Genomic DNA, 14,290 nt, shown 5'->3' on the forward strand with positions numbered 1-14,290 from the left:
CTATATTTCTCATGTTTTGATTTAGATTATTCATTTTATACAAAAAGTGTCCTCAATGCATTATGTATGGATACAAGATACTAATTTTTCCCTTGTTTAGAAAAACCTAATTTGGATCATTTGATAAGCACAGTTCTTTCCATCTATTTCCATTGTATAGATATTATTTTTTCAAAACAATTTCTTGGATATCTACTAAAAATTATAAATACATTAATTTCAATGTATATCAGACCTATATATCTTTCAATTTTTTGTTTTAGCTACTATTGGTTATCTTGCTAACTCAATTATTGGTAATAATAATGGAAGATATATATATATATATATATATATACACACACATACACACACAGTGGAGTTGTCTTATTTCATGAAATTCTATTGTAGTCATAGGATTTTAAGGTCTCAATCAATGCAGTCCATTCACTTATATATGAAAGTATCTATTTCAAGTCATCTGAACATCAAGACAGGAAAATATCTAGGCATATTATGTATTACTACTTAAGGAACAGACCAGAAGGGTGTTTAATCTAGCAGTCATTATCTTGTAATGACAATATTCTATATTGTCATTAGTCTATGAATAAAATGAGACAATAATTTATATTGTCTCATTTTAATAGTGAATCCCAACGAGACAATAGTTCTGTATACTTTGATGAAACCCATCTAGAATCAACTTTGTGATCATTCTTATCTTGGCATGATACTAGATGCTATTAAAAAAAATTACCTGTAATACCATTCTTTACAAAGCTGAAATGCAACCTGGTTTGTGATGTGTAGACATTGGTTACTAGGATGAAATTCTTACCTGTTCTACATTCAACTCACTCTCTAGTCAAGGAAAGTGACATGTTTTATGCAAACGTTGTGCTTCTTACTTTTCAAGATGCATGTGGTTACACATGAAATGACTATCTCAGTGCCACTTTTTATACTTCTTGTCTAGATGTCATTATACCTTGATTAGAAAGAACAGGATACACACACACACACACACACATATATATGTATGTGTATATATATATATATATATATATATATATATATATATATATATACAGTCTAGGGTTTTCTTTTCAATTCCAGTTTCTAGCTTTAGAAGAAATTCTGCTTCAAGGAAGAATAAGATTTGGAACACTTTGACTCAGCACTCACATTAAACAGTAAGGGGAGTCTGTACCAATATGGAAAATACAAGTTAACAAAGTTAACATCTAAAATACTGGTTGTGCATAATTTCATTTTTATCATATGTGGCTTTCATAAATGTTTTATAAAGAAGACAGTGCATTTCCAGTTATGAATTAAATATCTTATGATGTGTCCTACATATGTCAATGAAATGTATGATATTGCATATGTCAATTAAGGGTCATATTTATGTATAATGATATCTGTTATGGACTGAGTGATAAATTCCAAGGCTATATTCGCATCCTATTTTAGTAGACTCCCTTTGCAGATGTGATTTTTTGTACACATTAAAAATATGAACTTTAGAGAGGCTAAATAATATCTTATATATGCTTTGAATTTATGCTCTGAGAAAGTTTCATAGGAAGAATTTTGGAGCTTTTGGAGGAAATACTTTATAGTTACATGAGAGCAGACTTGAAGATACATGTACTATCTTCTCACAAACTTTTCCAATCACCAAGCTTAGGAAAAAGATCAGTTATATAAATTTCTTTGAGAAACACATTCTCAATGATACAGAGAGATGAAATAACAGATTCTTTAATTTCCATAAATGTATTGGATATATTGAGGAGAATAATAGCTAATGTGTGCAAAACTATTTTGGGTAGAATTAAAGAATATTCCTATATTATGCTAAGTAGAGAAGAGTAATATCTGCATTAAAGATTTTTACTCACTTTTAACTTCTCAGCAAAAAGAAAACAATACCATTGAAATTATTCAAGAATATTGAAAATATTGCTATCTAATAGGAAGATTAATGCCTAAATTTTTATATTCGCAATAAATTGAATAAAACCACATCAGTAACAAAACAAAACAAAAAAGGTTTTTATGGTAAATTTGAATAGTTTTTCCTCAAAACCAGCAGTTCTCAACTGGTGAGTTGAGGCCTCCCTTTAAAGATCATCAGAAAACACAAATATTTACATTATGATTCATAATAGTAGCATGATTACAGTTATAAAGTAGTAACAAAAATAATGTTATGGTGTTGAGAACCACTGTCCTAGATAGGCTTGCCACCAAGAGTTTTTATCCAGCTTGGAGTTTGATTTCTCTTTCTGTACAGTTGGCTGATGGCTCATTCTCTGTTTCTGTCTCTCTTTGTTTCTCTCTCTCTCTCTCTCTTTCTGTATGTCTGACTCTCTGTCTCTCTTTCTTTATGCCAGAAAATGATTCTGCTTCAAGTCTAGTAGTTATCATAATAGTGTGATAAATAGAAATATTTAAAAATTAAGTAATTACATGACAAATTCATTTAGCAAACTGATTCAGAAAACAAATGAGTACAACAGGTACACAATTTTTGAAATAGGTTTCCTGGACATTAATATCTTCATTTAATCCATTAAAAATAAGGTTGTCTTTGACTATTTCAGGTTCTGGAGGTGCTTCATTCTTAGGCCTCCTCTCTTTAAGACAGTTGTGATGCTCTGTCTGCTACCACCACATCACAGTAGATGACAGAGGGTGAGGGATGCCAGTGAGTATGGGGGACCCCTGTGTACAGCACAGCAGGACAATAAGGTGAGCCATGTTTTTTTAATTTCTTGCAATTAACTCTGAGTCAGGGCCTCACCCAAGAATGACAGCCTTTTGACACTGCTGTGGTGATTTCTAATGTCTTGTTTCTTCTGTTGTGTTTCAGCTACCCACACCAAAAGCCACTTTCCAGTTCAATTGAATCTCTTTAGTAAAAAGAGATGTTAGTATTGGATTTTTTGAAGAAGATACTTTGAGTTAGAAGGAACACCATAGAGAAGAGAACCATACCTCTAAAACATGTGTAGAATTCTATTCCTCCTGACAGCCTTCATGAGATGAAATCAAATATAGGACGATAAAGGGACTCACTGAAATGTCTCCAAAGAACCCCAGGAGCATAGTTCAATTTACAGTCAGAGGACAAAACACTTCTTTGTCTCTAGCGAGAGTTCAAATTCCCAGAGAAACTATATGACATCATAACAATGTATCTTCTCCCTGAGGGGTGGGCAGGCCAGCCAGCATCTTCTGTTTAGAAGACAAAAAAAATGATTGTGCCTAATGAGCTTGAAGAACAACTTCTCGGCCAGCCAATTACTTTTCCACAATCCCTCAAGTCTCAAGAAGATAATGAAACTCAGATAAAGCCAAATACAATATCCAATCTTTTGCAGTTGTTACAGTTTTATGGCTTCATGTATCACTAGAATCTGTTCTTCCTCAGATGATAGAACTGTCCCAGTGCCAGCGTGTATCTCTTTTCTTACAGTGGTTGTGAAGGGTTGCAGACAGCAGCTATGAGCAATAGTATTGAGTACCCATTACACTTCAGACAACACACTAGGATCTTTCTGTGATCTCTGAATCTTAATTTCATTTCTCTCAGCTTATAGCCATGAGGACTAACACTGAAAACTATTATCTCACTGTGGCTCGAGGACTCTGAGAATGATGGAGAAGTTTCCAGAAGATCAAGAGGATCAAAACTATTTCCATAATGATATTTTGACAAACTTTGTTCTTTTTCTCTGGCATTCTCTCATGTGTACATGCTGAAAATTGAAGATATGAAGTAGAGCTGACTATTAAAGCCAAACTTTAAAATTTATAAAATTGTGAACTAATGAAAATTTTCTGTCTTTAATACAATAACAGCTTCATAAATGACAACATTTATACTCAATATATGCATGTGTAAATAAAGGTGAATTCAAAGTGAAATTTTCAAAAAGCTCTGCTTTAATTTCTATTATAAATATCAATTCCCAAATTTACTTAAGGTAAGTAACTCTTAAGAGTATAAAGACATTCTGAGACAGAAGCATTGGAAAGTAATTGCAGTAAGTGATAAGCCACCACTTTAGCAAGGATTAGAGTTACAAACATATAATCTTCAGATATTATTAGCACCAAGACTGAGGTTATGACTTCGTTGGTAGAATGGTTGCCTATCATGCATAAAGTTCTGGGTTGAATCCCCAGCACCACATAAAACCTGAAGTGGTGGCACAGGTTTGTAATCACAGCACGCAGCAGCTAGAGGAAAAAGGATCAGAGGTCAAAGTCATCTATAGCTATATAGAGAGCTTGAAGCCAAACTGGAGTACACAAAATCCCATCTCAACAAAACAAAACAATACCCCAGTGGATCCATTTTATGTTATTGCTATAAGAAATCAAAAAACAAAACAAAACAAAACACATTTTTTATCTCAGACTTATTGGTTCCAAGCTTTGATATTAGCCCAATTACCAACTCTGGATCTTATGTCTACCTATTCGCTGGAGGTTTGTGGTCCAGCTCCAAATTAAATGGTTTTTGGAAAAACTGTAAGCCTTATGATAATAGGGTTGAAGTCTATCAGAGATTGCTCTAAGCTCCTTGTAGCCACTCTCTAGTTACACATTATTCCACTTGTGTTAATTACTTTTGTGTTGCTATGACAACATACCCAACAGAGGCAACTTAAGAGATAGAAGATTTGTTTTGTCTCATGATTTGAGAAGATACAGTCTATTATGGCAGGGGAGGCATACCTGAGTCCATGAGTGTGTGACAGAGGAAATAGAAAGGGCTAGGCTAGATACAAGAGTGCTGGTCACTCCCAAAATCCCCACACTTCCAGTGACCTAACTGTCATACAGGCTCTCCTCCTAAAAGTTCCATATATGTCATAATAGTGATATAAACTGGGGACCAACTGTTCAAAATATGAGTCTGCAGGGTACCCTCAAGACTCAAGCATTGTGCTTCTCCATGTTCAAACCAAGAAAGTGTTTGCTGAGGGTTTTCACATATTGTAGGTCTCTCTGACTTCTTCCTTTGCCACCTGATAAAGAAACCATCTGGTAGTTACAAGGCTCAGCTGTTTATCAGGAGTGTCCAGATTAGCACCTTAGACACAGCTGTGCTCAAGCTGTCTATGATTTTGATGGTACAAAAGTATTGATGTGTTGATGGTATGAAAGCAGCAATAATATAACAATGATGATTTCAAATTTAAATTCAGATAACAACCACTTAAATTGGTATGTTTTACTCTGTGATGTGATTATTGGAATGTAGGAAAATTTTCTTTGGATTCCAGGTTTATATAATTTTAACTGAATTAACACTTATTGGACATTCTATTTTGTATTCTTTGACCCAGGCTATCTTTTGAGAATTATAATGAGCATTTATCTTTAGGGGCATGCTTATAGAACATATACAATGGTAGTATCAGCATGCCCCAAAGATGAAAAATTAGTGTGGGTCAAAGAAAGATATAAGAAAGCCATTAATCCATCCTATAAGGTCATGATACATTTTCATATTTTTGCAACAATCTTATGATTTAATTCCATAATTCCTTGTCTTTTCTTTTTTAACCCATGATAAGAAATTTAGCATGAAAATTACCTGATAACTAAAACAAGTTATTCTACAGAGTAGACATTCCCTGTGGGTGTTATATTGTTGGAAAATTCTGCTAGAACTTACAATCTATTTAATCATTTCCATATTGTTACATGACCTACAGATATAGTGTGGCTAAATATCACCAACAATACCAGTATTATATCATATTACAGTATGATTAGAGCACAATTAGTCTCTTTAGACAATGTAGTATGAACAGAGAAATACTAGCCTTGACTTTCTAGTAAGTATGACTGGACATATGTCAGGTTGTTTTTTTTTGTTGTTGTTGTTTTATTTTTTATTTTGAATGAGGCAATTTATTAACCCAGCATCCTTTGTTCTAATGCTTCTTGTTGGCAGCTGCCACCTGTCCAGGTTGTTTTTAAATATGGAAATTATTTAAGTCAGGAAAATCAGTTTGTTTTGTTTTTGTTTTCCTGAATTAGTTAGGAAAAAAACCAGTCACTGTGTCTCAATATAAAGAAATGATAAATAGATTCCACTGTGTCCAAAGACCATGTGTGTTCTGTGGAGGGGGTATATATGGTGTAATTCAGAAGGGTTTCCCAGTTATGCTGTACGTTCTGTCTTAATCTGATATATTCTTAAGATGCAGGCATCACAGTTCATGAATGAAAATTACTATGAGGCAGAGAACTTCAACCAACTGCCACACACCCCACAAGCACTTCCCTTTTTCTTATGAAATAAGATGAACAAATTGCCTGAGGTAACTCTGGCTTCCATCTGTGACAAGGCAACCAAGAGGTCCTGTTGAGTTAGGGCACAAACTTTATGTCTCTCTCTAAAGCCCTATCCAAGAATAAAATTATTTCTTGAGTTGCATAACATATTTCACTCAAGTGTCATCATATTTTCAGGCTAAGCCACATTCTCTCCCTCTAAGGAGACAATTATTACAATTTGCTAATTTTAATTGATACTGTTTTCTTTTGAGTTTCACTCTTCATTAAAAGTCAGTTTAGCTTGTCTCATAATGCCTCAGTAGGCACTTGTTTTTCCCTGCACCCTTTTTATGTTTCTGGAGGGACAAATTATTCTTTTTGTCATTGTAAACTAATGGCCTGAGTACAATTAGGGAGTAGGTTGCCAGAAAACACTGTTTCTTTGTGTTAGATTTTTTTATAAGTAGTATCCTGCCAAGACACAACTGGCAACAGGACTCCCTGCAACTTGGTCTCATGACAAGGACATTCCTGGGAAACTCACAGCCACCAGATGATATCTGTTTTTTAACATACTGTTTGACATGGATAATGTGCATCTGCACAGTATTCGATGGTGTGTTATAACAGAGCTGAAATATTTTTGTCTATTTATAATCAGTGACCTGAGCACTGATCATTTTACATTGAGCTTAGAAGTAGAGAATGATGAATCAGTAGGAAACTGTATATCATCTGCTATGGCCAAATTCTGTGAAATGTCTCCCTAAATGACTGTCTTCATAAGCATATCCCCAAAGAAAAAGAATTGCAGTTACAGGTTCTTTAGTACTCTGCTATTCAGTTATTAGTGTCTGTCCTCCCTTAAGATTATAGCATACGCCGGGCGTGGTGGCGCACGCCTTTAATCCCAGCACTCAGGAGGCAGTGGCAGGCGGATTTCTGAGTTCGAGGCCAGCCTGGTCTACAAAGTGAGTTCCAGGACAGCCAGGGCTATACAGAGAAACCCTGTCTCGAAAAAAAATAAAAAAAAGATTATAGCATACGACCAAAGTATTTCTCTCAGCAGAATGACTTACTTATTAGTTTATTTTTTACTTATTTTTATTATTTAATCAACATAAATTCAGTTTCCCACATTTGGGAGTCATGCTAGGTTCGACCACTGTGCTGTCCAAGTAGAGGATATGACGAACAAGTCCGTAGTCACTGGGTTCTCCTTTCTACCATTAGGTCGCGAATACTTTGGTCTGGTGGTCACATATTAGACATCCTGCATGTTGTATATTTACATTATATTTTGTAACCATAGCATAATTACAGTTATGAAGTAGCAACAAAGTAATTTTATGTTTGGAGGTCACCACATGAGGAACTGTATTAAAGAAGGTTGAGAACCACTGTGTTAGATGAAACTCTGGGTATTGAATTTCCTGTTACTGATCTAAGGTAATATTGATTGATCTGCCTGTTATTGATCTTTATTTGGAAACATGCACATTTATTTAGTTACATGATTATTTATGTGAACTATAATCTCTCCCACTACTGAAGTCTTAGCCTCAAAGGATGCATAGCCTTGGGTGAACTTGCTGTCATTCTGGATGGGAAGATGAGGAAGGGATCTTTACCAGCTTAGTTTCTCTTTCTTTCTTCCTTCCTTCCTTCCTTCCTTCCTTCCTTTCTTTCTTTCTTTCTTTCTTTCTTTCTTTCTTTCTTTCTTTCTTTCTTTCTTTCTTTCTTTCTTTGATATTTTCTTCATTTACGACCCAATAACAAAAGAACACACATGATATACACTCACTGATGAGCTGATATTAGCCCAGAAACTTAGACTACCCAAGATACAACTTGCAAAACACATGAAACTCAAGAAGAAGTAAGACCAATGAGTGGATACTTTGCTCCTTCTTAGAATGGAGAACAAAATACCCATGGAAGGAGTTACAGAGACAAAGTTCAGAGCTGAGAGGGAAGAAAGGACCATCCAGAGACTGCTCCAGCTTACTTTCTTGACCACATCCAATCAGTACACATTACTACCTGTGGGATGATTGACATATGGCTTTTAACAGTGTTCTAGGTCATGAACCAGTCACTTTGGGCTCCTTTGAAGGTCTAAATCAGTGTTTGGGATTTTTTGTTCCCAGGGTTTCTCCTCTAAGTGGTTTATTTCTCCAGTTCATTCTTCCAAACTACCCAGCCTACAGCTCAGTTAATGTACTAATTAACTCCCAATTAATGTACTAATCTCTTCCTACTTCTCTTTAATCACTTCTACTAGTTTATATCACTGCTTGTCTTGAAATTCTTCATGATGTGCAGCAAATGAAGTCAATTATTCAGAAGGGACTAAGGGACACATAATGGTCTGATTCTGTCCTGAAGCATTTTGGAGTCAGACTCAGTAATCAGGAGGATTGAAAATGTTAAAAATGTACAAAAGGACCAATATGATTAAAATGAAGAATTCACATGGGGGCTATTTTTAACTGAGCTGTACTGCTAGTCCTTATATTTTTATTTAAATACATCTTTTGAGCAGGACAGGTAGTAGTTAGAAATGCCTTTTTCTTTTGAGAAGATAGCAAAATAATAGTTAGTTAGTTAGTTTTGTTTATTCTAGACCGGGTTTCTCTGTGTAGCCCTGGCTGTCCTGGAACTCACTCTGTAGACCAGGCTGGTCTCAAACTCAGAAATTTGCCTGCCTCTGTTTTGTTTTTGTTTGTTTGTTTTTGGTTTTGGTTTTTTGGTTTTTTGCAAAATAGTATTTAAAACTTTGCTTCTAAAAATGGTAAATACTGAAAAGAAATCTGTGTGTAAATACAAAGCCTAGAGATGGCCACACTGATTTGAACATTGGCCTTGGAGCCCTAAAAGGGAGACTACTAAAATGTATACTGTTGTGGTATAAATATGAATGCCCTCAGGATATCATATATTTGAACACTTAGTGCCCAGTCGGTGGTAACATTGGAGAAGGCTGAGTAATATCTAGGAGATGAAACCTTGCTGCAGAAAATGTGTAATTAATATGGGTGCTGAGGCTTAATAACCTGGTCACACTTTCTGTTCATATTCTGCTTCAAGTGTGAATGCAATGTAACTAACCAGACTTTTCCCTGCCACAAACCTTCTCTGCCTCTCTTCTCTGCCATGATGGAAATGATCTCTCTAGTATAGGTCAAAATACTTCCTTTATTCCTTACATTGGATTTCTCAGGGCATTTAATTACAGCAGCAGCAGCAGCAACAACAACAACAACAACAATGACAAAAAACCTCTCTTCTTCTATCCTTTTACCCTTCTCTGTTTCCTTTTCTCTCTCTGTCTCTATATCTCTGTTTCTCCTCTCCCTTTCTTTTTCTCCTTCACCCTCCTTCTATTGCCCCTTGTGTGCACACACTCACACTTCACACACACACACACACACACACACACTTCAATATTAAAATAAAGATAGACTTAAGTGCTCTGAAACACTTAAAGGAAGATAAGGGTATGTTATAATATTCCCTGCATTTAGTATCCCCTGTCCAAAACAGTTTCCACAAGCTCCTTATTGACTCTAAGAATCCAAGTTCCCACCTTGGGGTTTCCTCCTATCTATTTTTACTCTATTAATTATTTTTTCATGAATAATTATTATGATATAACTGATAAAAACCAAGATTAGATATCAAGGCTAGAATGAAGGAAACTCTCAATATATATAATTACAACTAAAACTAACCTAAAAATTTGAAGTGCTTCTTTCTGTTCAAAAAGATCTCTAAAATTTAAAAGAAAACAGGGAAAAATATAAATTATGCTAATTCCAGCTTTTATCAATTATTCTGTTTTACAGAACTTGCTGGGTTTTTTGTTTGTTTGGTTGGTTTGGTTTGGTTTCCGAGTACTATTATTCAATCCTTAATTTGTATGGTTCTCTGAGTTTGAAGTATCATCAGAGGCTCATGTTCTAAGCATTTACTCTCTAATAGGTCATGCTGTTTTGAGGAGACTAGGGAGTTGTAGAAGGAGTCTACTAGAAGTCAGTCAGTAGGGCTTTGGAAGCTGATAGCTTAACCCTTAGTTCGGTCCTTTCTCTGCTTCTAGGCTTTCCATAATATGAATATCTGTCTTCGACTGCACAGTGTCATTATTGTGAACTGAGCTGCACCCATCACAGCTTCCTGCCAAGATGGACTGAGACCCTCTGAAACTATAAGCCAAAATAAGACAGGTTACTGGATAAAGGTAGTTGTTGCTAAGACTGAAGGCCTGAATAGGATTCTTAGAACTCACATGGTAGAAGGAGAGAACTTATTCCTGAAATTTGTTCTCTGACCTCCACACATATGCTGTAGGATTGCACATATGCACCAATACCTATATATACATAATACATACATACAGATAATAACAATAAAAGAATAACCTTTCCTCACTTAAATTGTTTCAGTTAGGTATATTGGTCACTGTAACATGAAATAACTCATGAATTTTAAGCTTTTATGCCCTATTTTCATGTTCAATTCTGTAACTGACAACATGAGTTTCAAAATATATCAAAGAAATTAAAGGTCTTATGATCATGGTCCATTGGCTACTATGTGATAGTAAAATTGTGGTTTAGATAGTGTTAAAGGATGAAAGACCTCATCCAAGATTGATTCCACACAATCTTGCTTTAAATTGCTCCTAACAATCTGTTTCCCCAACCCATAGTGAGGGCCCCTAACTCTGCATCCCATAGAACTGAAAGCTGTTCATCTACATGGCAAGGGTCTGTGACTTTGTAAAGAAAGTCCACTGAAGTATAAATAGACACCACAGTCATTTTTGTCAAAATTGAGTCACTCTGACAGAAAAACTGACCTTGAATTCCTAATTTCCTTCTTTTCAAAGAAAAACTCATTAATAATTCACCTAGGGGATGTATGCCATGCATTTATTAACCCAATCTAACTTGACTAAGCTTCATTAAAACTGCCAGTTTCGACTGTTTACCAATGATTATTAGATGTTCCCAAATTGGAGTGATTGTTCCTCATCATTCTAGTTATTTCCGTGATATTCCATGGCAGCCCAAACTTCTAATTTCTTGTTGACTTATAGTAAAAAACAGAAATTTGCATGTATATCAGGTACATGTGGGTCCTTCCCCCCACCCCCATGAGTGGCTGTTCAGCTGCTTTGCAATTTTTCCACAAATATTCTATCTTTATAATCTTACTTCTTTTTAAAAAGGAGTTATTTCATGTGTTGTTCATACTTCCATTTGTTTTCATAGATACATTGGTTACTAATCAACTGGCTCCACTCTGATAAGACTGTGGGTATGTAACAGCCTAAAGAAACAGATACAGAAATCCACTGCTAAATATTAAGAAGAGCTCAGGAGTCTTGTGGAAGAGTTGGGAGAAGGATAAAAGACCAAAAGAGGGTAGAAAAGCCATAAGAGGACTAAACAGAATCAACTAACCTAGGGAGCTCCCAGATACTGAACCACCAATCAAAGAGCAAGCATGGGATTGAAATAGGAAACTTAGCACATATGTAGCAGAAGTGCAGGTTGGCCTACATGTGGTTACCCCAGCAACTGGAGTAGGGGCTATTTCTGAATCTGTTTCCTGCCTGAGGATCCTGTTCCCCTAACTGGACTTCCTTATCTAGCCTCAGTGGGTATGGCTGTGCCTACTCTTGCAGTGACTTGATGTGCCAGGGTGGGATGATATCCAAGGGGGCCTCCCCTTTCCCAGAGGAGAGAGGAATGGGAGAAGGGTTGTGTGTGTGTGTATGTGGGGGGGGGGACTTTAAGGATAGGGACTGAGATTGGGATGTAAAATGAATAAATGAAGGAAGGAAGGAAGGAAGGAAAGAAGGAAGAAAGAAAGAAAGAAAGAAAGAAAGAAAGAAAGAAAGAAAGAAAGAAAGAAAGAAAGGAAGGAAGGAAGGAAGGAAGGAAGGAAGGAAGGAAGGAAGGAAGGAAGGAAGAAGGAAAGAATTGTGGGGAAGAATGGGGAAACTCTCCCAATATCGTGGTGTTAACAACTGACTATTTAAGACCTATCATGTGAATCCCATGGTTTCTGACTCCTAAGTCTAAGAGATATAGGGCTGTTATCCCAGATTTCACAAGACAGGGTCTTAGAACTCTATGTAGATATATAGTCTATAATATATTGCTTTAAGAGAGTATTTATAGTAGAAAAGGCAAAGGAGTGTCAACTACTATATAGGACAGGAAAAAAAATTATCCACCCAAGTCATTCTCTGATGTCTCTCACATTGGTCTCTCCTTCAACAGTGACCTCCTGAGGGCGCCCTTGACCTCAGCATTCCTCAGGCTGTAGATCAGGGGGTTCAGCATAGGGTTGAAAAGGCTGTAAAACAGGGAAAGGATCTTCTGCTGCATTTCAGGGTGCTGGGATTTGGGGGCCATGTACATGACAATGGCACTGCCAAAGAAGAGCCCTACCACACAGAGGTGGGAGGAACAGGTGGAGAAGGCCTTTCTGCGACCTTCCCCTGACTGGATCCTCAGGATGGCCACCAGGATGCGTGTGTAGGAGACCAGCACTAAGCACAGGGGCCCCACTAATATGAACACACAAGCTGCAAAGATAACGACTTGATTGAGTGTTGTGTCAGCACAGGCCAGCTTGAGGATAGACAGGATTTCACAGAAGAAGTGATTGACTTCATGAGGCCCACAGAAGGGCAGCTTCAGGATGAGAATTAAATGGACTAGAGCAAGGAGAAAGCTAAATATCCAGGAAATAGCAGCCAGAATGGTACACACTCTCCAACTCATGATGACAGTGTAGTGTAGGGGGTGACAGATGGCCACAAACCTATCATAGGACATCACCACTAAAATCAGGCACTCTATGTGAGCAAAAGCCAGATACAAAAACGTTTGCATTAGGCATGGAATGAAGGAGATGGTTCTTTTTTGAGTCACAAGATTTGCCAGCATCTTGGGGACATTATTGGAAGCATAGGACATGTCAACAATGGCCAGATGAGAGAGGAAGAAGTACATGGGTGTGTGCAGTCTGTGGTCCATGCAAATTATTCCAAGGATGATTCCATTCCCAAGAAGGGTAAAGGAATAAAACAGAGAGAAAAGCCCGAAGAGGAAACACTCCACAGCTAGGTCAGCTTGGAATCCCAGTAGAGTGACCTCTGTGATCCATGTCTGGTTGGCTCTCATTCTCCTGTACAAAGACTTTGTTCACACTGAAAAGTCAAAGCTGTGAAATAATTAGAGATACAAATTATTTAATGATTATGATATAGAGAACATTTTGAAGTGCATCACCTAAGATGGAGCCTTGGATTTTGCTTTGAGATATGCTCCAAATTTCACTTGACTACAGTTATAAAAATGAAGAAAATTCTCTGCTGTATCTTAGGGCATTAGTAGCAAAGGCTGGTGAGATACCTCAATGAATAAGGGAGCTTGCTGCCATGGCTGACCACCTAACTTCAGTCTCTGGACCCGCATAGTGGAAAGAGAGAACCAGCTGTAGAACTCATCCCTTGACTTTCACATGCACTTTGGAAACATCCACATGCACGGGCACACAGACACACAGACACACACACACACACACACACACACACACACACACACACACGCACATGCACACGCACAGGCACTACAGTAAACCAACAAATAAATAAATGTTTAAAAAGCTAAGTATGTATGGGTCCATATCAGCATATAAAGTCAATAAATGGAATAGCTATTTCCACTTCATTTCTTGGGCTTGCCTGTCTTCATGTACAATTCTGTTGTTTTATTTTGTGTTCTGTGTGCTTCTTCACCAATACTCAATATGCAATTTAATCATTATTTAAAGGATACTTTGAGCATATACAATGGGCACATATATATATCTTAAGTATATCTATGTACCATGCAGTGAAGTCCATATAGGGAGTTATCCCATAAGGTCATCCATCCTAATTAGGTCATTGCATCTTACTCTACAATGGATACACTTA

At 36.7% G+C, this 14,290-nt stretch overlaps 1 protein-coding gene across 1 annotated transcript; it reads right to left on the bottom strand.

Moving 5' to 3' along the window:
* Positions 1 to 12,560: 12,560 nt before the first annotated feature.
* LOC110296642 (olfactory receptor 2A14-like) lies at positions 12,561 to 13,493 on the bottom strand. Its single transcript, XM_021165357.2, has one exon. The coding sequence runs from the start codon at positions 13,491 to 13,493 to the stop codon at positions 12,561 to 12,563; it is 933 nt and encodes a 310-aa protein (XP_021021016.1).
* Between the last annotated feature and the right edge of the window lie 797 nt (positions 13,494 to 14,290).

This window comes from Mus caroli, unplaced genomic scaffold (assembly GCF_978045245.1).
Source record: "Mus caroli unplaced genomic scaffold, Mus_caroli_1 scaffold_7, whole genome shotgun sequence".
Lineage (NCBI taxonomy): Eukaryota > Metazoa > Chordata > Mammalia > Rodentia > Muridae > Mus > Mus caroli.